The sequence below is a fragment of the Astatotilapia calliptera genome, chromosome 11, assembly GCF_900246225.1.
Source record: "Astatotilapia calliptera chromosome 11, fAstCal1.2, whole genome shotgun sequence".
Taxonomy (NCBI): Eukaryota; Metazoa; Chordata; class Actinopteri; order Cichliformes; family Cichlidae; genus Astatotilapia; species Astatotilapia calliptera.
In genome coordinates this window covers 18349628-18373359 of record NC_039312.1, presented here as the reverse complement: position 1 = coordinate 18373359, position 23732 = coordinate 18349628, and the positions used below count along the sequence as shown (strand labels likewise).

At 39.9% G+C, this 23732-nt stretch overlaps 2 protein-coding genes and 1 long non-coding RNA gene across 8 annotated transcripts; 1 reads left to right on the top strand and 2 right to left on the bottom strand.

The window, feature by feature from the left end:
• The first annotated feature begins 1710 nt into the window (after nt 1–1710).
• Nucleotides 1711–7547, top strand: cep72 (centrosomal protein 72). Of its 4 annotated transcripts, none has more exons than XM_026184526.1 (14): nt 1711–1818; nt 2058–2185; nt 2662–2854; nt 2936–3044; nt 3942–4090; nt 4186–4244; nt 4325–4367; nt 4656–4856; nt 4936–5117; nt 5237–5330; nt 5426–5604; nt 5691–5817; nt 5890–6001; nt 6150–7547. In XM_026184526.1, exons 1-14 carry the CDS (start codon nt 1743–1745, stop codon nt 6208–6210), a joined length of 1713 nt encoding a protein of 570 aa, XP_026040311.1. In that variant the 5' UTR covers nt 1711–1742; the 3' UTR covers nt 6211–7547. The 4 variants fall into 4 exon arrangements, with proteins under 4 accessions (XP_026040311.1, XP_026040312.1, XP_026040310.1 ...); XM_026184527.1 differs by having other exon boundaries at nt 3939–4090; nt 4764–4856; XM_026184525.1 differs by having other exon boundaries at nt 3939–4090.
• Nucleotides 6920–22101, bottom strand: tppp (tubulin polymerization promoting protein). Of its 3 annotated transcripts, none has more exons than XM_026184530.1 (5): nt 21923–22101; nt 16124–16204; nt 15201–15536; nt 9165–9318; nt 6920–9072 (listed from the first exon to the last, which is right to left on the bottom strand). In XM_026184530.1, exons 2-5 carry the CDS (start codon nt 16135–16137, stop codon nt 8863–8865), a joined length of 714 nt encoding a protein of 237 aa, XP_026040315.1. In that variant the 5' UTR covers nt 16138–16204; nt 21923–22101; the 3' UTR covers nt 6920–8862. The 3 variants fall into 3 exon arrangements, with proteins under 3 accessions (XP_026040315.1, XP_026040316.1, XP_026040314.1); XM_026184531.1 differs by lacking the exon at nt 21923–22101 and adding an exon at nt 16735–16874; XM_026184529.1 differs by lacking the exon at nt 21923–22101 and adding an exon at nt 16626–16719.
• On the bottom strand, nt 10546–12528 carry LOC113031959 (uncharacterized). Its single transcript, XR_003273833.1, has 2 exons — nt 10737–12528; nt 10546–10633 (listed from the first exon to the last, which is right to left on the bottom strand). It is a non-coding gene; the product is annotated as an uncharacterized LOC113031959 (long non-coding RNA).
• Nucleotides 22102–23732: the final 1631 nt, after the last annotated feature.

Here is a 23732-nt window from a genome sequence, read left to right as displayed (position 1 = left end):
GCAGGAAAAAGATAAATGTCAAATCCTTGAGAAGGCTGAACCAGCTATTACTGGAGCTATTATTTATTATATTGACACATTAATAGGCATATTAGATTTCTGCATTTTTCTAGTTTGTCAGTCACATCTGTCACAGTCCTAGATACCAGAGATTTCTATGAACTTAAATAGACAGCTTGGTCAGTCACATCAAACAGAAACTTGCCAAGAGCAAGAGTTGATACCCAACAGCCTATAAACAGTGACCCCTTTAAAAGCCACTTCATCAGTCCTTCTGTAGCAGCTGGAAAAAGCAGAGGAGCAAAAGTTTTTGTTCCAAACCTCTGAGTCAGCAGTAAGGGGAGGCTGAGGGCCATGCTCCCAAAGGCCCCTGAAGCATTACCAGCAAACAAACACACCATCAGGCAGCAGGAGAGGGATGATAGGCCCAGACAGCGAGTCATAATTGTGAGAGTATCTGCTGAGAGCCAGTCAGAGAGTCCGAGCAGCAGGCAAGAACCACAGAGGAGAATCTGTGCTGTGTTATGGTCCTGACTGAGCCAAAGGAAATCAAAGGAGACCAACACTGGAGCCAGCACCTCAGCAGCCCATTCTGCTTCTCTCTGCAGGGAGGTTAGGTACGGGCTGGAGGGATGCAAGAGGGAAATTGCTGCAGAGATCCCAAGCAGAAAGAAGCCTACTGAAGGTGCTCTGTGGACCTGCAGAGAGAGAATGACCAAGTTTGATACTGGCTGGATAGATAGATTCACAAATGTCAAGTGAAAGATTTACGGTTTACTGCTAAAAGTTAGATGCAAAAGAAAAAGAAAACTAAAATAAAGGGAAATAGCTGAGGAAAGAAGGCCAAACCCAAGGATATTAAGTTTACTATCATTTATTAAAAGCAGAAACGACTCATTTACTACAAATAAATGTCCACACACAGATACTACATTGAGTGATACCCACCTTAAATAGTTTGTAAGAGGAGTGGAGTGCAGTGGCTGTCAAAATTATGTTGAAACATGACGTGACCCACTCTGTTAGATAGGACGCCATTGATCCTGGGAGACACGGCTAGAGAACACCAGGAAAATTACAGTCTTAATCAGCGTGTTTTTAGTTAGCTATTAAAACTGGAGACGGTGTCAAAATTTAAAAAATTTCACTGACAAACAGAGAAAACAATCAGCACCAAACTTTAGATAGGAACCACAATTGTACCAGGAACAGCGGCCGTTTGTTTTGACACGTGACAAACAAGGATTTGGCAATGCGCAGGCGCAAAATGGTGCATTCAAGGCCAGTCGTAAACCCTGCAACTATTCTAACCAAAATGACCACCAGGTTTGAAATGCTTTACGGATTACTTGATTATTTCTCATCTTTTTTTGAGCCCGTGTTTTATACAGATATCTGAAACAATGCAATTTTGTTTTCAAAAAATCTGAAAGCTCTCATTAATTAGCTGAATATGTTTGGTCGAACTAAAAAATATTAACCTGCACTTTCAAAGTTATATTTTAATATGTACACTCAAACTCTCAATAAACTGACGTCTAACAACTTTAGCAAATAACAAGAAGTAGTAGTTAATGATCTTTTATCTAGAAATGTGCTATATAAATAAAATTTTACTTACTTACTTACTTACTTACTTACTTACTTACTTACGGTTTGTATAAAACCTCCAGTAACAAAAGTGAAACAGGAAAGACGGTATTTATTTTTCAGGCCATGAAGGCAGCAGAACTTCGAAAAGTATGGCGGCGAAGTGTTTGACAACACTAACAGAGCAGTGGATACGTGAAAGATTAAGGCTAAAACACCCGTGTCTCGGTAACTTTACATCCAAGCTAATATATACACTATGTAGGAGTAATCAGCAGCTAACTTTAAGGGTGAGACAGGGACATCAGACATTTGCTGTTGGAAAGTACTGTAGCTAGATACTCTGCCAGGCCAGAGCATCAGTAGATAAGCTAACGAGAGCTAGCGTAGCAATAAATGCTTCCTGCTCCAGACCACATCACCATAACATCTTAAAGTTATTACTTTTTTTAATTTTGTTTAAATAGGCGACGTGCGGAAATTGAGCCTTCCGGGGACATATGAGGAGAAGATCAGACACCTGGGAAATGGTCTGAGTAACTTTATCCGTCTGAAATCTCTGGATCTCTCCTGTAATGCACTCGTTTCAGTTGAGGTTAGTTTTAGATTGTTTTTTTAAAAAAAAATGGAATTCACAATTTATACTACTACTGAAGAAAGAGTCAGAGTTTAATAATTATAAATGATTAAGTGCAGTAGTGGTGTATAAACTATTTGATAGTTTGAGCAATCTCCCTCTAGGAATTTGAAGACATTTGTGAGTCCTCGTTGAACATGCTAATCACACTAGATGCAGTCTGTGTTGGCCTAACATGTAGTTACATTTCTAGGGAAGCTGCAGGGTTTCGTGGGGGGGTTATGGTGGCTAGTGTTTAAATTACCCACTGAAGTATAAATCCCATGTAAGCCTATTGCAGCACACCTAAGATTACCCTGAACACTAAAACTGCATGTTCTTATGCTGATATCGGCCAATACTGTATATTTTGTACATCAAGTAATATAATATATTGCATGACTAATAATATTTGCAGAGTCTGTATCTTAACCGTTCTATTGGTTTGTTCTCAGGGTGTGCAACATTTAAAAATGCTACAGAGGCTGATCCTCTACTATAACTGCATACCTTCTCTTGAAGAAGTGAAAGTACTGTTTGAGCTGCCATCGTTAAAAGAGTTGGACCTCAGGCTCAACCCTCTGGCCAAAAATAATCCACAGTACCGCCTTTACTTGGTGCATGCCATGCCCACCCTGCGCAAGCTAGGTAAGATGTTGTTTTGTTGCCCAGAATTTGCTCATCTCATGTCAGGTTTTAAAATAATAAGTTCTCCTCGTTGATTTACAGATAGCTGTTCAGTCAGAGATGCTGAGCGTAAATCTGCCTTGATGCAGTTCTCTTCTGAACTTCTTCCTCAGCAGATGAGCTTCTCTTTGAATCTGATTGATGATCGAAGGTATGCTGAACACAAAATCCTTAATGTAAATGAGCTTCAGCTCATTCTGTTTGATGAAAGAGTCAAATAAAGATCTGATACCAGATTTATAAGTAATATATTTTTGAAAATACTGTTTTTCTCTTATACACTCATGGACACTTTATTAGTTACACCTTACCAGTATTGATTTGGACCCCTTTTGCCTTCAAAACTGCCTTAATTCTTCATGGCACAGATTAATCGAGGTGCTGGAAACATTCTTCAGAGATTTTGGGACATATTACACGATAACATCACACAGCTGCTGCAGATTTGTCAGCTCCACATCCATGATGTGACTCTTCATTTCCACCGCATCCGACAAATGTTCTATTGGATTGAGATCTGGTGGTTGTGGAGGCCATTTCAATACACTGAAGTCACTGTCACGACCAGATTGAGATTATTTGAGCTTTATTTGAGCACGAGCCATAAATCCAGTGAGTTGTGGCCATGTTAACAGCTGATTCGATATTTACATTAACAAGCAGTTGAAAAGGTGTACCTAATACAGTGTCCATTGAGTGTATGCTGTTGTTCATAAAACAAGAATTTCTTCAGACCAGCAACACAGGCAGCTACCGAGAAATGATAGTAAGGAGATTAAGTAAGGCTTGACAAAACATTGCTATAAAGTGATCCTTTTCATTTTTAATGATGAGGTTTCGTGGGTACATATGTTGAATTGGCAGAAAAAAAGAAACAGAAATGTGTGCCCACATTGACAGTTTTATGAATCAGAATCATAAGTAGATTTGTTGCAGTTTTATGCATCTTCGGGCTGGTGGAGCACATGAAAATGCAGCGAGACGAGTCTTCTCAACCTCGGTTGCTCGAGCGGCACCATTTGCTGTTTCATTTGTGGTTTTTCAGAAGCAGTGATCGCAGACCAGCTTTAACTGACCGCTTAACCAAGAGCCTTTCTGTCCTGACCGACACTCGTGATATTGAGCTGAACTTTGTTGCCACAAATGATGGAGAGCAAAGTGAAGCTGTCTCTGTGTCATTTCACAAGGAGGCCGATGGTAAGATGTCCAACTCCAAAAATCAAAATCAAACCTGACTAATTCATGTTTCTTTGTTTTAACTTCTGATAAATCCAAACCATCCACTGTTTCAGGTTTCAAAGAGAAAGTTTCTGAAGATTTTAGAAAACAGATGAGCTCAACTCCCAAACAGGTGCTTTTATTGTTACTACAGATTAAATAACATTAACAGTATAAAAGTTCATTATGAAGTAGCTCTGTTCTTATTTTTAGGAAACTGCTAAATCCATCCTCAGGTATCCACTCACTAAAACTGGTAAGCCTATTTTTCTAGTTTAGGAGAGTGCAGTTTTTTTCTATGTCAGTATCTTATTAGAATTGAGATCGCAGAAGAATTATTATGAGAATAAAGCTTTCTTTGAAGGTAAGAAATCCTTATCAGTAAGCAATTATGAAAACAACGTGTGACAGTGTGTATAATCACCACTAGGTGGCGACATAACTCTTTTCCTGTGGGTTTTTTTTAACACAACGTGCTTGTCAAAGGTCGATTAATATCACTGGGATTTTTTTTTATGTGTGTGTGCCACATGTAACTCGTCAGATAACAGTGAGTCCAAAGGGTCACAGATGAAAGATCTGTCTCATCAAAAAAGCTGCACCTCAATAAAAGTGCCTGAAAGACCAAAAGTGTCCTTTGGCCCCTACATAGAGCAACGTAGACCTGCTCATGGAAACCCAAAGCAAAAGGACTCTCCCAAACAAACCAGACATCCAGCTAAAGGGCATTTTACCCCAAATCCAGGTAGGAAATAAATTTGTGTTTAACAAAATCCCTGAGCTATGATTTCTTTATTCATTCCACATTTTGTAATTTTTACCAGATGAAAGCCTCCGTCACAGTTCCTCATTTATTAATATCCGGCCTCCCAGTCCACGACGCCCTGGTTTGAATCTGTCTGACCCTTTTAACCCCATCTTGCATCCTCCACGACTAACCTACTCCAGCTTCAACAAAACAGATGGGAGCTCCAGCCAGCCTGGGCAAGCTGAGAAGAAAAAAAAGGTTGGCAGCTATTTCGGTCCTCTTACTGATTTGCAAATGACATTGTGAATCATTCCTCATTCATCTGCAGGGTTTTCCTTTGCACATCTATTCATGGAATCTCTGAACTCTCTTCCCAGGGTAGTTATAGGAAACCCCTGGAGATGCTCCTCAACCTCGTGGACAAACACTGGACAGGGGAGAGGTCACTGCATCAAAACAACAACTTCCTGTGTAAGTTTGGACTTTTGGTTTTGAGGAATGCGCTATCTGATTACAGAAGCCTGAGATAACGAATGTCTTCCTATCATCTCTATTTTTGGCCTCAGCTCAGGCAGTCCAGATCCTCTCCATGATGGAAAGCGATATTTCCAGTCGGGAAACTGAGGTCAGGACCTTACGGCGGGAAGCTGATGCACTTCGCTTTCAAGCGGCAGCACGAGAGGAAGAGCACAAAACTGAAGTGCACAACCTCTCCGCTCAGCTGGAGGAAGCTCGGAGAGCGGTGGTGAGTTGATCCACCACTCAAACACAACACCAAGCTTTAGAGAACCATAAGAGTAAACTTTATTCACAGTGTTCACTCTAACACAGGGCAAACTGAACGAGCAGCTGAGGGTCGTTTTAGAGGAAAACGTTGCTCTGCAGAAGCAGCTCATCAAGTTAGAACGCCATTATCTGAAATCTATGATGAAAAGCTCACATGTGTCTCAGATCAGAGGTGGGTGTACTTGCCACTGTGACATAAGCGAACATGCTGCTTTCCCTACTAAGTGTCCCAGTTTGTGTTTAGAAGCTCAGGCCGAAGTAGAGGAACTGAAGAAAGAGATCGAGGGGCTGAGGAAGAAAGTGCAGGAAGCTGAGAAAGTCAAAGAACTTTCAGATATGCTGCAAGAAAGCCACAGGTAAGAAGATAATGCTGTATTAGTGCTGACAGTTGATTTTGTTGTACCTACATGCTCAGTGTGAGTAAACTGATGTAATCTCAATCTCAACTCACCCCCTTGTTGGCTGGTTTTGTGATTTAAATGTGCCTGTGTTTGTGTTCTGCAGGTCTCTGGTGGCTACAAATGAATGCTTGTTAGCAGAGCTGAAGGGAAGTGGGGAACATTAATGCAGAATTTGAACAAAGAGATGCATGCCAGGATAAAAATATCAAAGCAGGACTATGCCGACCGTCATATTAGCATGTGCCAGCAAATATAAACTGCTTAAATTATTTTATTTTTAAAATTACTGCAGATTACTGCAAAATTGTAGTAAGTGCTATACCTTTTTTTATTTTATTCTTTTTTATAAATGTTTCTATTATTTAAAAAAATGTGCATAAGCTGCATTTACTCGATGTAAACAGTAACGGGGAAAGGCAATTCATTCAGGAAGCTTTGTGTATGAGTGTGTGACAGGGCTGTTGTATTAACAAATGATTTTCTGGGGGGGTGTTAGTGAAAAGGTCATAATGCATTTCCTGGATCTGTGGCGGGATCGTCTCTCTTTTGGCTCCTTTTTTAGTTTTTTTTCTGTTTGTAGGTCAGTCTCCATCTGCTTTGCACGCCGCAGTGGAATGAATGCATCTAGATTCCAGCTGCACTGTGACTTTATTTATACCTCTGCCTTCGGGCTGGAGAGATGCGCAGGCAGACATGCACTTTCCTCTTGCTAACACTAAATCAAGCCCTGGCAAACCAGGTTAGAGGTTTGGATGCTACACAAGCTGAATGTCTTCTTTTTCTTTTTATATGAATGTTACAGATCGTTGGTTGGTACTACTTGTAGGGAGTAAACTCCACAAAAAAAGAAAGAAAAGAAAGCAAGAACATAACTACTGTTTCAACAGACACTCCAAAACCTACTCAGCAGAGGTTCCAGGGTGTGCGTGCATGGTTTCTTTTTTTTTTTTTTTAATTTTCAATAATGCACTACAAATCATGAACACACTTTAAGAGATCTAAAGAACAAGAACAAAAAAACAAACAGAAAACACACTGCATGCACTGGGGCATAATAGTACATTACAAGTTATTTGAAGGAAAAAAGGACAATATTGTGTCTCCACATTAAAAGGTGCACAGTATTTGGCATTAAGCACAGAAAACGGATCATACTCAAGCTACAAAAACACACTGATAGCTGCTAGTTTTGCACTTGATGCACGAGTCTTCATCAGCTGAGGCTACAAGTAGTGTGTGACATGAATCTGTCATTCTGCTGGAAAAATATTCTACAAAAGTATAATACTCGTTTGCAATTTTCCCTTTTTCTGATACAGTGTGTAAGGAAACATTAAAATCCCTGCGTTTGTTTGTTTTTTCTTCAGTTAAATCTGTGCCTTGGATGACTGTGCGCATTAGGAGATTTTTATCAACAAATATTAGAGCATTAGCTGACTTTGTACACGTACAGGTTCATACATATTGATTTCAAACAATACAAGATTTTGTCGTCTCACAATTTCATTACTTAATGTTTTTTTTTAACAACACAATGTTGTCCACCCAGTAGTCTCTTCTTACACCAGGCACAGCAGTTCCAATATAATATGACAGACTCCTACCGTCATCTATATGCTGCTGAATCAAATGCAATATACATAACATGCACAAAGTACAGCAATACATAATACAAATAGAAAATAAAACTTGAAGCCAGTGTCTTAAATTAATGTGGCTTTAACCTTTTTAGAATATACACAATCTTACCACAAATATATTAGAACTACTGTATAGAAATCTGATCAGGAAGTAAAATGTTAAAAATACAATCTTGTACAGTTAGGCTCATCTCATCTGTGGCTAGAGCTTTCTCTTTACCAATTTATTACTTAAAATGCATGTTAGCAAAACAGTTTGTGTATAATTAAATAAAATATGGTATGATAAAGCTAGATAAAGACTAAGAGGGAAAAAACAGGGAAGTCCTTTTAGGTTTTGTGTAAGAGCTTTAAGTAAGCTCGTTAAATTCTGCATGGGAGAGCTTTTGTTTTTATATGTATTTACAAAAGCAAGAAGGTATGATAAAGGTCACAAATATTTAGTCTGAGAGGGGTGACTAACTTTCACAAAAAAATCTCCCCAAAAAACGATTTTCTTGGTTCGAACTAAAGGCAGATTACTGAAAAGACAAGTGTGAGCTCATAAAATAACAAACAGCAGATTTCATGAAGACGAAACAGTTACTAAGTGCAGATGGCGAACAGACAACGCTGAAATCTGAATGAATTTAAGGTTTCGAAAGAGAAAAATCAATGATCTCTGTCAAAAACCTGTGCCAATTATCTTTGAAATGGCAAAACAAGCTAAACCGTGTAATCAGCTAAACATGGGAACAAATGTTTCTATTAAAAAGTGCAAATGTATATTCACCAAACTGTTGTCCCACTTTTGTTTTTCTTGGCATGTTGCTCATTGTGCTCAATAAATACAAGGCCCTATCATAACAACAAAGCCTAAATAGTCATAGCAAAGCAGTTTCTCTCATTTGTTCTCTTCAGTGTTTGGCAGTAACTTGCTATCAGACAGGAATGTACCAGCTGGTGATGAATTTGTAAAAATAGATGTAAACAGTTTTCCAGTTCTCACACTTCACGAAGAGAGGAACTCAAAAACACCTCTCTCGCTTGCTCGCTCTCACACACACACACTCACACATAAAATAGATGGATGGGGAAAAAATATGAAATCCTATGCTTTTGTGCTTTCTATGAGTAATCGTTTAATAGAAAATCATCCTAGTAGTTGATCAAATGTTTATTTCCTTGTCTTCGCCCTCACACGGGTCTGCCCGCAGTGGGTTTGGTCACCTTCTTTTCATACGACCCTTGATGCTTGTATCCCGAAACGTATCCAGAAGTGTCAACTATGTCTACTCGTCCCGCCTTACCCTTCCCGCGGCCGGTTTCGTCAAAACGCTCCTTGTGCGACCCTGTAAACTTGGTGGTGTCTGTAAGACGACTGACTGTTGGGGAAGCGACGGCTCTCTGTGAAGAAGTTCACAAAGAAAGTTTGAGTTTTTACTGCTGAAAAAGGAGACGTGTTGTGAAACTTGTGAAACTTTCCGATCGAATCTTACTGTGACTCCTGAAATGACCGGTGACTTCCCCTCGATCAGCTGGAACACCTCTGCCTCAGCCTCCTCTCCAGTCTTGTCTTTATACTTCTTCCTGGCCAGCTCTCCAAGCGCAACCTTGAACTCATCGAATATGATGGTGCGACTGGATTTCTTCCTGTAATATAGGAGGAAAGAATGGACATTTAAGTAGGAGTTTCAACACCTTTATAGTATATTACCTAACCCCGAAAAGTATAGTCATAGGAAAAAGATGATCTAGTCCTTACCAGGCCTTAAAATTAGGTAAATACCCTAAATACACTGAAGATTTACAGCAATACATGATGTATTACACCAAATCATTATTGAATTAACAAAACCTAAGCCAAAACATCAAAGCAAGCAAGTACACACCCCAGGCTTCAATATCTTGTAAAACCACCTTTAGGAAAAGCAATTTGAAGTAATCGTTTTTCTGTGTGACCTTATCAGTCTCTCAAATCATTGTGAAGGAACTTATCTTGACAATGTTGCTTCAGTTCATTGAGGTTTGCGGGCATTTGTTTATGTACAGCTCTCTCAAGGTCCCACCACAACATTTCAATTGGGTTGAAAGTCTGGCATTTGACTTTTTCAGCCAGTCTCTTGTAGATTTGCTAGTGTGGTTAGGAACATTGTCCCTTTGCATGACCTAGTTTCTGCTAAACTTTAGCTGTCAGACAGATGGCTGCACATTTACCTCTAGATTAGTTTATTTTACAGATGATTTCATGGTCCACTCACTGACTGCACAGTGCCACAGAGCCGACAACTGAAAAATTAAGCCCAAAGTCAAACCCATCTAAAAGTATGGTAGCAAGTGGTATGAGGTATTTGTGCTGATGTGCTGTGTTTAGTTTGGCGCTGTGAATTACGGCCAAAGATTTCCACCTTGGTTTCATCTATCCAAAGGTCCAGACAGTTTGTCCAGATCCATTTTTACAAACCTAAGCTGTGCATTCCTTGGCATTGTGGTAACACATTTGAATGCACCAGAACAACAAACTTCTGCTTTTATGGAGGTGGTCATACTTGCTCATGATCTGTTATCAAGTGCATTTGATTACCAGCACCTTACTCTTTTAATTCTTATGAAAGCAGGGAGGGTGTAGTTTCAAACACTTGCATCCATCCTGGCCCTTTCTTAAATAAATAATGACACGATGAGATATGTCATGTTTTATAGTTCATTTGAGGCTGTATTTTTTTTTACCTCAGTTAAGACCTGCTAGGGCTAAAATACCTGTAGTATTTTAGTTTTGCATTTTCCCATTTATTCATTATTTTATTTTGCTATTCCCCTTGGCATATTTTGCTTCAGTATGGTAATAAAGGAGCTATCAGTCACAGTGTTGTTGATTCACCTTTGGTCCTTTTGGTTGGTCATTCAAAGACTTGCAACAGAAATGGTTACAAGTCAGGTGAAATGAGCCAGTCTAGCTGAAAATAGCCTGTAGTGTTAAACAAGAAAGTAAGCTAATTGGGAAATTAATATAAAAGCAGATGAATGAAAAAATAAAACTTTTAAATGAATTTTTTTAAACAAATACTTACATTGACTTATTTTTCCTGGTGCATGGTCATTTTCTTATTGACTTTTTTGAGAATTTAGGTCCTCCATAGTACCAAGTACTAATGTGTTTCAGAGCAGTTTGAGGTTAAGATGACAGTCCACAGTCTACACTCAGCCATGTGTGATCACTTTAATGTGGCAGATGTAAGACAGCATGGAGATGGTATCCTATTGAGATAAACAATGGGAAAACTTTCACGTCTCCCAGTGTGTCTCAGTACTTATGTGTCGCCTTAGCAACTCCACAGAGTGTAGCTCGCATTTGAGGCCGTCTCTTAAAATCATCCATCATAATGTGTTCGGCTCACGCACTTAGACCCAAATGTGTTTGACTGTAGCTGTCTGCTAAGTTCAGCCATGTATCTGGAAGGGTGTTGACTTCTCGTTTATCTGAGGATCAAACCGCTTGAATGAACTGAAAATCCTGCATCACGTCAATTTTTCTCCATCTCAAATTGCTCCACTTGTTTAAATGGCCATTTGCCATTTTTAACTTCCATGTGAAAAGTTCATAGCAACACAAACACAAACTGCTATCACTGTGGTGATAAACTTAAACACCTAAACAACAGCCTATAAAGCACACAGTCTCCCCTGGCAACCTGCTGCCATAGAAACAAGCTACAGTAAACAGAGATGTTTTGGTTTATTATTAATTTCACTTGTTCAGTGACTGGTTTTGTTTGGGCAATCCATCAGTGTTGAACATTTGGGAGCTTCATTCCCCCCCGAGTATGTTCCATGCTGTCTATTGTCAGAGGGGAAACTGGACTTTTAAACTGCCATTCCTGTGCAAGGAACATAGCTGTGTTTCCTCTCTGCAGACCTCCCCACACTGACCGGTTCAGTTCCTCACAGAATACAAAAGGCTAATCTGTGCAAATAAACAGAAGATGAGAAACTAACGAGGCTGTCATGAGGTTGAAAAGGACAGAAGTCAGAGGGTCATTATAACTTATTTTTGGCAGGGACACTGATAGTTGACCTGCTGTCTGTTGACATATATCAGCCATTTGGAATATATGATGCATATGGACTGAATGTATTACCCATGATCACATTCACTAATAAGGAAACCAAGCAGTGACTTCCAGGGATGAAACATGAATTCAACATCTGCGCCAATTTTTTTGTAAAGGCCACTTGAGGCTGGCTCCAACAGTAAGTCAAACCCCTCAGGCTTCAGTGTGAAAATGCCAAACTGGCTAACTGTGGTTACAGACTTGTGAAAACGCAGTTTTTAACTCTATAGCCAAGTCTCCCTTTATAACAACTGTCTGTTTGTTATAAACCAATGCTTGCACAATGCAACCAATGTAAGTTGCCTTAAACCTGCATTCTTATCTGAAGGACACCACATGGCGATAGCTGTGGTTGCAAAAAGACTTCCAGTCCTATGCGAAAAATGGCTCTCTGACTTGATCTCTATAAATACTTCCCTGCTGGGTTTATGGTCTGAGCCACTTGATAAAAATTAAGTCTGTTTTGTAATTCTTGGTTATACTATGTACCAAAAGGGAGGGTTATCGGTGGCATGTACATTGGCTAATGAATTGCGACTGACAAGTTGTTAGGAAATGCATGAGCAGTTTCACAGTCAGAACTGCACCTCACATCCTCTTTTATGAAAATGAGAACCACTTATCTCAAGGCTTATCAGATGCCTATGGATGATGTCACGGTAGCTATGTTAGCCTTCTGAATAGAGTCTTTGGAAACAAAGACTTTTTTAATGCTTCTACCTCTTTGTGATGAACCCCTTTTTAGGTACAAGCAACCATATGCTGCAGGGCTAAATGCAGTAGCCCAGGTTCGACTCCAACACGAAGCGCTTGCTTCTCTCTCCCCACTTCATCTCATCTCTTCATCTAATAAAGACAAAAAGGCCTAAAAACAAAAAGCTGCTTTCACTATCTTTCATGTTCAGACCTACTTTTCAGTCAATCAGTATTTGATCTACACATAGCACATCAAGCTATGTGCCGGTGGGGTTTTTTAAGGACTACACACATCTGCGTGAGTTGCAGCCGCAAAATTCTTCACTCTTAGTTTAGTATCTACACAAACATAAAAATACTACAAACTTTATCCCAATATAGTCCCATCCCTCGCTTTAAAAAAACAAAAAACATGGTGCAAGAATGATCGAGGCCTCAAAACATTTAGAAACTACTCTCTGACTTGGTGGCTATACCCATCTTTTATATACAGGCTATGGGAAATACAACCAAAGCCCTGGAAATAAGATGTCGTTACAAATTAATGAATCTATCTCAGATTATGTTGTAGCATTCTGGTTCCAAGCAGACACATAGCATAGCAGAGACCTAATGTGGTGCAGCAGACCTCCATATCCAGAATAAATAATGAGTCACTGGGCCATGCTGTAATTTGCCAGTCCTCATTAAGATCTTTAATTTTTTTGCATGCATTCTCCAACACTGATTAAAAGGAAAGTGATGATCTGCATCTCTTGCAATGCCAGCCCTCCCCCACTCAGCTGTGCCTGGAGTCAGAAACTACATGAAAAAGGGCCCTTCCCCCAGAACTGTATCTCTGTTTATACTGTCGGTGACGGCTAGGTATACAAACACCACATGTGTGGGTTTTTTTTTTCACATTTTACAGTAATATTTTCTGGATCACACTCCAGAGCTGTGAGTCTTGAAAGAATTGCCTGCTGCACCACCTGGGATTAGAACCCGAGGGAATCAGATGACGGCACCTGTAAATTCACACACCAAACACACACATATCCAGAGACCTAATGAGACTACACAGAATTACTGGTAAGAAAAATGTGCAAAAAGCCATTGGGCATACTTTGTTCCTTAAAATTTGGGCCATCATATTATTTGCACACTTCAAAATACTGCTCACAAGTAGAGCTGGATGTAAACAAGACTCACAGTCTAAGTTCATTCTGTCCAGAAAAATATTTGTAAATGTAAACACAAATTGCCATGCCAGCAGCAAAGGTGTCGATGTGGTTGGCTCAGAAAAATGATTCTTCTGTTTGTTGTATAAACAGACAGCTGAAATAGGAAGGAATATTTTATTAATGCTCTTAAAACTCTTAAATGCATTGAATGTATTATGACTGATTCGCCATTATTCTCGCTGCTGTGCTCGTGCTCAAAGAAAATATTGTTTTGGACTAAGTCTACCCGAAATCGGACAGGATTACCCATTTTTTCCACCCTCCCATTTCCATCTTTAGACAACTTTGTGAAGTGGACAGACTAAGAGAGCGATAGGTGCATTTCAATATCCATCCATGTGTTTAACAATCTATTTCTGCATAATCTTGGAATCTCTTCCAGTAAATGTATATGAAAAATGACTTAGATTGGACTATATGCAGGTAGAAGATGGAAAATCTGCTAAATCAACGTGAGATTCCCGAGTAGATCTTTTTTCTCTCCATTCTTGTAGACACAATGAAGTGTGGCTCCCAGCCGTACTCCGCAATTCTGGTGCCGTCTTGCGTAATAATCCTTATTCAGATCATTCAACCAGGATGAAACAAGTTCAAAGCCTCTCTGTATATGAATGAAAACTCCAAAATAACCATGCGCACGGTCGCACAAACCAATGCTGTAAAAACCCCGCTCCTTACATCAGCTTTACTCTGTGCTACTGCACACAAGTCCCGTATTGTGTGTGAACAACACTGGAACAATATTCATTTTTAATGTGGCGTGGATCACATGTACGCTCGCCTTAAAAGTGTTACCAGCCTAGACAGCATCCGGATTTTCGGTGCATTTGGTAAACATGGGCACAGCTGTGCAGAAGACTTTTTTTTTTTTCACTCCCATGGCGAAATAATATTGAGGTCACAGTAAAGGGTGAATCAGCCCAGCCTGAGGAAATATAAGATGAGCCATCCTGGCATTTTGTTCTAGCTGCTGTTTTTGACCAACCGAATACTACAAGTCTCCTTAATAAAAGAAAGAACAGCATGTTCTGAAACAGAACATGAAATTCAGAAACTGCTAAACCGAGCCTTGGATTTGTTTATGATATTTTGATGGCTTTATAAACTGATGATCGTGACTGACTTACTTATTAATGACTAAAGTTTAGTTTAATAATAGCTAGATGCCCTTCATGTGTTCATAGTTACTGTACAATAAGGTTGATACCTGCTAAAAACATTAATTTAGTTCTTTGAAATGTTCTGAAACAGAAACGAAATAGTTTTCAGTTTTATGTTCTTTGAACCACAATTCTAAATGTTTGCAATTCTCTACCAACAATCATCTACAAAATGACAAATGCAATAAATAAAATATGCGCTTCTGTCGCGACACAACAGCTAAGTGATTTAAACAATCAATTGCAAATTGGAAGGTAAAACCCAAATATGATGGAAAAGACTTTCTACTAATCCAAACTGAAATTGTATCCTTAGTGTGCAATAATGTCGGTGTCTTTCTTACTTGACTTTGCTGAAGACGATGTCCACGTCAGTGAGGGTGATGTTCTTGCCGTCGATCACGCCGCAGTCCTTGCAGAGCTTGGACCAGTTCTTGCCGTGCATCTCCTTGCCGGTTGCACGAGTGTCGCCGTGGATGGCGAAGCGTCGAAATGATTCTTCCAAAGCAGTAATCTCCACCGGTGTAGATGACCCGACACCACCGTCGCTAGTCCCATTGGACTCGGTCGAAAGCCTCTTGGATGCCCGGTCTTTAGAGTGTTCACTATGCGGCCGTAATGGGGCCGAAGTCATATTAGGGTGCTTAGCTGTCTGGACTTTAAAATCGTCTATGTTGTCTCTGGAAGGTAAAATAGCAAATAATCGGGTTATCCATGTGATGTCAGAAGTATAAAAGGAAGTTTACTGCTACTGAGATCAAGTGTACATGCACTGAAGTTATTCTTTTCTAAGCAGACTTGTGAATAGTCACAACAGAGGAGGTCTGTAAAAGAATAAGAAATTAAGTGAGTTGGGAAAAGCAGCCCCTGCAGCATGTGAGGTTTTGGCTGTGCATCAAGAAACAAATAATTCCCTGTAATATTTTCCATTTACAAGAAAAGCTCATGGATTTGATCACAATCATCGGATAAGAGAGGAAAGAAACGTACAGCCTAAACATGGATACCAGAAAGGAAGAGGAGGATTTTCTGGAAAAATAAATCTGTTCTAAGATAAAGTGCAGTTTAAAAAAAGTGCTCACACTGCCTGTGAATGGGCAGACATCACGGTTCTGGTAGAGAAGTGAGAGTTATAAATAGATCTCTGGAATTCAGTGTCACACAAATCAAGAAACAGGAGTGTATAAAACACGCACACACACCCCCCACACAAAACTGTGGACTGGAAGCACTTGTAGTGTCATATACTACAGCTAAAACGACTTACTTCTGGTCTGCCATGTTTGTGCAGGAATTTGGTTCCCTCTGTGCAGTGTCTTGATTAGCCAACTTTTCTTTTCTCTTTGTGCTGTGGGAGAGATCAGAATGAAAGTGGTTAATGTTATGGGTGTGTACAGATGTGAGTGTCAGGGAGGGGTAAGAGGGAGAGAAATTTAATTAAACCAATTAACCCAGCAGCATAAAAACTGAAAGTGGTGCTCATACTACTAATACAAGGTCAAAATCCTTCTTATAATCAGTAAAAACAAATTTATTTCTGCTTTCTACAGTCTGTGAGGACACACATCTTTCCACTGTCACTTCATTCAGTCTCTCCTAACACATCGGTCAGATTTGCAGCCACAGAAGCAAATTCTTCTTCTCAAGTCAGCTTTACATAAACATACAAAGGAGTGACAAAAAGAAAAAAGCCAGTAAAAGCTTTTTTTTTTCATTCTATAAATATAACAAAACCCTGCATTATGTTTGGATGATGCATTTCTGCTCACCTTTCAGCTGTTCCCATACTCAGCTCAGCATCCTTAAAGAAACAGTGCTGCCACTGCAAAGTACACCCAAACAAACTCTCTACAACAATTTGCCAGAAGTTGTACTCACGTCGGTTTTAAAAAGATACAAACGAGAACCAAACCAGAGCGGGATGCTGCGTCCTGCGGTTCGAACCGTCTGCTCTGGCTAACAAAGTTTAAGCAGCTCCCTCGAGTCACCAATGAAGTGCTTTTACGCTCCCCCAGTGGCAGTGGCAATATGAAGGGCTTTGTTTCCACAATCCTGTAGCTAACAATCACAAACAGGGCCTAGCTAAGGACGGTCGATGCTTGAATACGTACCAAAGTTAAAAGATTGACACTGCATAAAGCCATTATATTCAGAATGTTGAATCTTTGTGAGGAAAAAGAGATTATTAATGTGTCTGAATAATAGCATTCACAGCTATAGACACTGGGAACCCATTGTCCAAGGCAAGTGGCTTCTCTGTCTGACCCATGCCATTTCTTCACGCATGCACACGGTGACATCGCAGAGTACCACTATTGATGGCAGGGGCTTCTGTAGTCATATGTCATCGAGATCTCCAGCCAAGACAATTGAGACTGAGTTATTGAGGTTGCTGAAGTCTCAATGGATTACCAATAAAGTTCGTCACCATTAAGGAGAACAGAAAATCATTACCATTTTTACTGAAGTAATGTATTTACCACCTATATCACCTATATAAATATTTGTGCATTTTTAGACATGATCAAGAAGATGTGCTGAATATCAATACCAGCATCAGAATGGGGAAAAGGAGGGATTTAAGTCACTTTGAACATGGCATGGTTGTTGGTTCCAGATCAGGTGATCTCTGTATTTCAGAAACTGCTGATCTGCTGGGATTTCCCACACAGCCATCTCTGAGGTTTACAGAGAAAGGTCTGAAAAAGAGGAAATATCCAGTAAGCATCGGCTGAAATTGCCTGACATCAGTCAGGTTATATTGAGAGGAGAATGGCCAGACTAGTGTGAGCTGACAGAAATAGTTCAATAATTCCTTGGTTACAACCCAGGCATTCAGAATAGTGTCATCATCTAAACACACAACAAGCTGAAACTTGAAGCAGAGGAACTATAGCAGCAGAACACCACACCAGGTGCAACACCTGTCAGCTAGGAACAGGAAACTGAGGTACAGTTCTCATGAGCTCATGAAAATGTAATAATATGAGATTGCAAAATGTTTCCTGGTCTGATGAGCCTCAGATTTTGTTACACCATTTAGACGGTTGGGTCAGAATTTTGAATAAACACCATGAAAACATGGATCCATCCTGCCTTTTATTAACAAATGAAGCTGGTGGTAGTTTTAGTGGAAAGTGATATTTCCTTGGCACACTTTGGGATTCTTAGTATCAAGTGAGTATCATTTAGAGACCACAGATTTGAACTTTGTGACATATCAGAAAGTTCAACTTGGTTTCTTGAACGTGACAATGAGTTTGCTGTACTCAAATGACCTCCACACTCCAACAGAGCACTGTTGGGATGTGGTGGAAATGCTGAGTGCTATTTTATTTTATTTTATTTTATTTTTTAAGTTATCATGATTTTACTGCTCATAATCAAATTGTATCTTCAATTTAAGAGTCTTAACTTTGATTTAATTGAATTTCAGAAATGGATTGTAATTTTACTCCTTAAGACTTAAGACTTACTACCTCACATTTTCAACCTGTGTCCATACTTCAGGAAGGAGAGGCCAGGGTGAGGTGGAATGGGATTTTACTTAAAATTGCAGAAGGAGAGTCAGATCAAGAGCTGTCAGGACATACCAGCTTTGAAGTTTTTAGGCATTAAAATGTCTAGAAGGGGAAGTAAGAACCTTTTAAACCATGCTGAAATCAGGTTAAAACTGTTTTTTAGAATGAAACATGAAAACAGGACAACGCTGCCCACAATCACCTAGACAACGGGTTCTTTGATTATATCAAACAGAAAATAGGCAACAAAGTTTTAGAAAAAGAACATATCAAAGCTCACAAACCAGGTATGTGTTTATGAAGGTAGCATTAAAACTGAAAACATGCTGGAGCTGAAAACATTTTTCAGCATATCTGTGACTCAGATAACCTAAAATCTGAATTTAACTATTTGAATAATAGCTAATTCAATGAGTTGAGATGGATTCTTCAAGATTGGGCAGCCCATCACAGTAACAAATCAATGATGTTCCTCTTCATGGAACTAATATAACTTCATGTAGGCATGCAACTAAATAGTAGTATAAATACTGATTATAATAGCTATATAATCTCTTCAACATTTAATTTGAATTTATCTTTGTTGTTAGATTGTAAAGTAAAGACTCAATAATACACAGAAAACCTCAACATCAAACAACTGTCTATGAGCAAGTAGTTGGCAACAGTGGGAAGGAAAAGCTCCCTTTTAACAGGACGAAACCTCCAGCAGAACCAGGCTCAGGGAGGGGCAGCCACCTGCCGTGACCGGTTAGGGGCGATAGTCTATAAATATCCACCACTGTTTCCTAGAGCCTAAAAATATTGACTTTATAAAAGATGTTCGCTCCAAAATTAAATAAATAAACAAATAAAAGCTTGAAAAAGTCCTTAAAGGAATTGCTGATTATCAAAATTTCTTTTTGAAACAAGATTTTTACTATCTATATTGCAATGCCATATACAATTAATAACTGACATAACATAATCTACATAAAATTCATAATACTCTAAGCAATTCTGCAATTGCTTCCTGTAGCAGCGACACTGAGGTACTGTGATTATATACCTCACTCTCTGTGGAGATCCACATCCTTTCAGTACACTAGCTGCTCACTGTGTTTTCCTTTGTGCTTTAATGAGAGCAACTAAATCTAACAGAAACAAAGGAATCCTTTCACCGTCCTCCTTGAATTTATTGTCAGCAGTGTTAAGTGCCCAAGTACTCAGTACAACAAGCCTCCTCAAATGATACATAAAATTAACACTGCACAGAGTTCATTGGGATAAGGCACAACACACACTGAGATGAACTGAAATGTGGCCCTCTGAAAGTCTTTGTTTCATTGCCTTTTCTTGGATTTGGCCCGATACAGAAAAAATAGACAAACATTACCATTACAGATCAAATTTGCCTTGTGCCACTTTTTTTTTGTCCCACTTTGCCACATACAAATGAGAAGCCGTTTGGTTAAGGGCAGATCTCCAGAGACAAATCTGTTACTGGATGACAGCATGCTTACATACACTCTCCTTCTGGCAATACGCTGCACAGATGAGTGCTTTAACTATAAATCGACCCATTTTGAACTGCGTCTATTCATAGCAACAATACATTGCCACGAGTGGAACATTCTATTCATTCTTAGGGGAGCAGATCAGACAGCAGACAACATGCAGGCGATAAAAAAGAAAAAAAAAGAGGGAGAAAAATTTGGTGTTAATCTGTTAGTTTGGCAGATGGTGTTTAAGTCACAAAATGATGACACTGTTGTCAGAGTGAGAGAGAGAGAGAGAGAAAAGACAGTGTCTGTAACCTACTGCTTCATCATGCCATCATGGTGAGTGGGGATGGAGGGATCCCATCTGCTTTCTATCTAGATCACCTATCCTTTCCAGGCAGCTGCTCTGGAATGTGACCATGTCAGTCAACTGTTACCACCCCGGTGTCTGCTCAGGGCTTCACCCTGCGCTCAAGTCGCTTGTTTAGTTCTAACAACCCCATGTTTCTTCAAAAAAGTTCAATACAGCCCCTTAAATATATCCCGGTCTGTTCAGTCCCCAGTCCTCACTCTCCACACAAGGAGAGAGGACACGACATTAGCATGCCACAGCCCAGGTCTGAGGTCACCACCACGCTGTCTCTGTCATTCCTCGCCTCCCCAAACACTTGAACAGCTCTGTGAGCCAGAGATCTTGGCAAGCATTATGCTGTAGAAAAATAAGATGTTTAAAACACGACGCAGTGGTTATTGTTGGCAGCAGCAAATGGAGGTAATAACAAAGCCCAGGGATCCTTATGCAGCTGCACATTGGAGCAGGATACATGATGCCAGAGACAGCAGAAGCGTCCCTGACATGGCTCATGGGGAGAAAGGCCTGTTGAGCCAGCAACAAAATGCATTCTGAAGGGAGTACGGTTAAAGATTTTTGGGAGGGTAGACTGTGTTGTATAACTTTTCATTTTAGAGTCTTTTAATTTCGTGGAAATGCAACCAAATGTCTCAGCTGAAACATAAAAATATAGCAGAGCACACCAATGCCAGCTATCCTCCCGTTTGATTTGTATTCACTGTCTAAAAAACCCCACTGACTTTGCATATCTGACCTAAATTTGAGTCATCACAAACAAAATAAGATGATTTACACCGTGAGATTAATTGTTTGCGACAGAACCCAAAGGCTCCTGGTCGAGTGCAATAAAAAACCTACACAGTGAAATCTAGGACAAACTCAGTGACTGTCTTCCTCTCAGCCATACCTAATTCAACCAATGGCAGCAGCGCCATTAGATGAGAGGAATTAAACATATTGTGTTCGCGCAGTGCTTTAGTGACACTGCTTCCAAAATAATGCACTAATGGCTCCTTCAAAACCACAACCTAATACCACCACAGACAGTCGCAATTGGACATATTAATGTGATTATCTTGTATTAATTTGAAATTAAGCAGAGCTGAGCATCGGATTATGACACAGATCTTTTTTTTCTTTCCGTGCCTAATTATGTAACTACCTACTCGTAGCCCAGCAGCTCCCCCCCCCCCCCCCCTTTTTTTTCTAACCATTAATGGTGCTTATTAAAGGAGCTTCCACTCTCGCTCTCATTGCGTTCAAAGGATAAACGGATGAGGGGAGAAAGCTCTTGTTTATATCAGTGGACATGGCTGCAGCTGCTGCTTAAACCACAGAGTCCGAGTGCGTTTATTGAGCGAAACGTGTTACATAAACTTGCAAACGCCAGATTCACACGTCCACGTGATCCGTTTGTTATTGTCAGCCCTTGCGAGTCTGCCTGTCCGGAACATTAGGTACAGCCCAGGTATGCGCGAATCGAGCAGTGTCAAAATAAATCCTTTTACAGGAAATTCTAAATAAAAAGGAAATACATGCAGAAACTTGCAAAAAAAAAAAGACCCGCAAATGAATCACATGAATCAGTGTAGGCTGGCAATCATTTTTTCCAGGTTGTGAAAACATGCAGGTCTACCTTGTAGTCAAAACAAACTACGTTTTTTGTATCTTTTATTGTTTATGAAGTAAATACGACAAATCGTTTTAATTACCTGGTGACGTAATCCTCCAGCTCCTCGCGAATTTCACAAAATCATAATTAAGCAGCGAGGAGCCTTCAACTATCTTTCCTCCCTGTTGCCTGGGATCAAGACTACCCGATGGTTCAGTCCCTCTGAGATGCTGAAGAGAAACCAGACTGCTGATTGGCTGCTGTCGAGTGCGCCGAGCTGTTTTCTCTTTTCTTTTTCTTTCTTTCTTTTCTTTTTTTTCTTTTTTCTTTTACCGCCCCCTCCTCCTCGCCTCCTCGTTTTAGGCACGACGATACCACACTGGAGCTGTGATAAACAACCAGCAGCATCTTTTCGTGCTTTGAGGGGAGGAGATAGTAGATGTAAACAAGGGATGGAGGATCGTACGAAATGATAGCTTTATTAATAATAGCAGCTGTCTGTAGCCATGAACCTTGGAAGGACATGCATGAGAGAGGCCAGTGGTCACACACAGTAGCAATAACAAGCAATAACAATCTTTGGCTTTTGTCCAAACACAGGATGGCCAGAGGGAATTATCTCAAGGGGAAACCCGTCAGACTTTAATAAGCAATCTTTTCAGAATGGATGCATGTCTACAAATACTCATGAATATGACTCTTCTTATGTCCAGGGCTGTAATGTGTTACACAACCAGTAGCCCATAACGGCTGGACGTGGATGGACATTATGTAACCTTTAGTCTTGGTTGGTTCAACTGTGGCACAAAGGTCTGATGTATGCAACTCAAACACAAGGATATAAGCAGAAAGCATGCAAGCCTACAAGCAAACGAAGAGAGAATAGTGATAGCTGATCATGATGAAAGCAGCCTGGACAGAGTGCAATCACTTGATGACATAATAGTCTAACTCAAGCTACTTCAGTTGCACCAGTGTGTGGTTAGTAGTAGGCTACAGCGAAAACAAGTACACACTGAAAGTGCTTTATGATCAGACTTAGCAATAAGAGTTGCCCTGCCACACTTGCAATACACTAGTATTACCCATAAAAAATACCACCTAATCTGGGTTGACTAGAAAATGCCAGCTTCAGTCCACATACAGGAAATATACTGCAGGTGTCAGGTTCATGAAACAGATTTCACAGATATGCTTACACTTTTGTTAATATGATATTTCTCTTTTCATGTAAAATAAAAATAAACAAAAAGGGGAAGTGTGGTTTTTTTTGCGGTCTCGTTAGATCAGGCACGTAGCGTGGGTGGATTCAAAGGTTTTGGGCCGTCTATTTTCACTTTGACAGACCCTCACCACTTCTGGCATATAGCAACATGCAAGTATTGATCATCATTTTCAGTTTAAGGCTGTTGTATTGCATATTAATACCATCATAAATACCTATATTTACTCACCACTGTTACTGAGTGGTGCAGGATTTTAATTATACACTTAAATTAGACTTAAATTATACAGATGTGAGGTGTGTGCTCTCCCCCCCCCCCCCCCCCCCTTCTATGCCACATCATAATATTTGATGTAAACTACTCCTACACCCATCCATCTTGCATTGTACAAAACTTAAAAACTAACTTGATATCTCTAAGCATGACAACTTTTTGTACCAGGTGAACAAGTTCAGTGACCTCATCAACAGAAAGTGGAGGATCAGACTTGGCAGGAACAACAAAGCTGACACATCACACAGTCCTCTCTGAGAGACAATAAAAAGGACACACTATACGTTGGTATGCAAACACCGATACAAATTCCCAGCTCACCCATCCAGGTGACACTGGTGTCTACAGCCCTCTAGTGGTGAAAATATGTACAATCCAAGTAATGTACACTTAAAACTCCCTGCAACAATC

What these genes read in the sequence shown, in the direction of transcription:
- tppp (XM_026184529.1), bottom strand. An exon ending in ACAAACATGGCAGACCAGAA is followed by an intron (nt 15,537 to 16,123) that starts GTAAGTCGTTTT and finishes TTTACCTTCCAG; the next exon opens with AGACAACATAGACGATTTTA. An exon ending in CGGTCATTTCAGGAGTCACA is followed by an intron (nt 9,073 to 9,164) that starts GTAAGATTCGAT and finishes ACTTCTTCACAG; the next exon opens with AGAGCCGTCGCTTCCCCAAC.
- cep72 (XM_026184525.1), top strand. Translation starts at nt 1,743, where the DNA reads ATGGCGGCGAAGTGTTTGACAACACTAACAGAGCAGTGGATACGTGAA. An exon ending in ATGCACTCGTTTCAGTTGAG is followed by an intron (nt 2,186 to 2,661) that starts GTTAGTTTTAGA and finishes GTTTGTTCTCAG; the next exon opens with GGTGTGCAACATTTAAAAAT. An exon ending in TGAGCTCAACTCCCAAACAG is followed by an intron (nt 4,245 to 4,324) that starts GTGCTTTTATTG and finishes TCTTATTTTTAG; the next exon opens with GAAACTGCTAAATCCATCCT.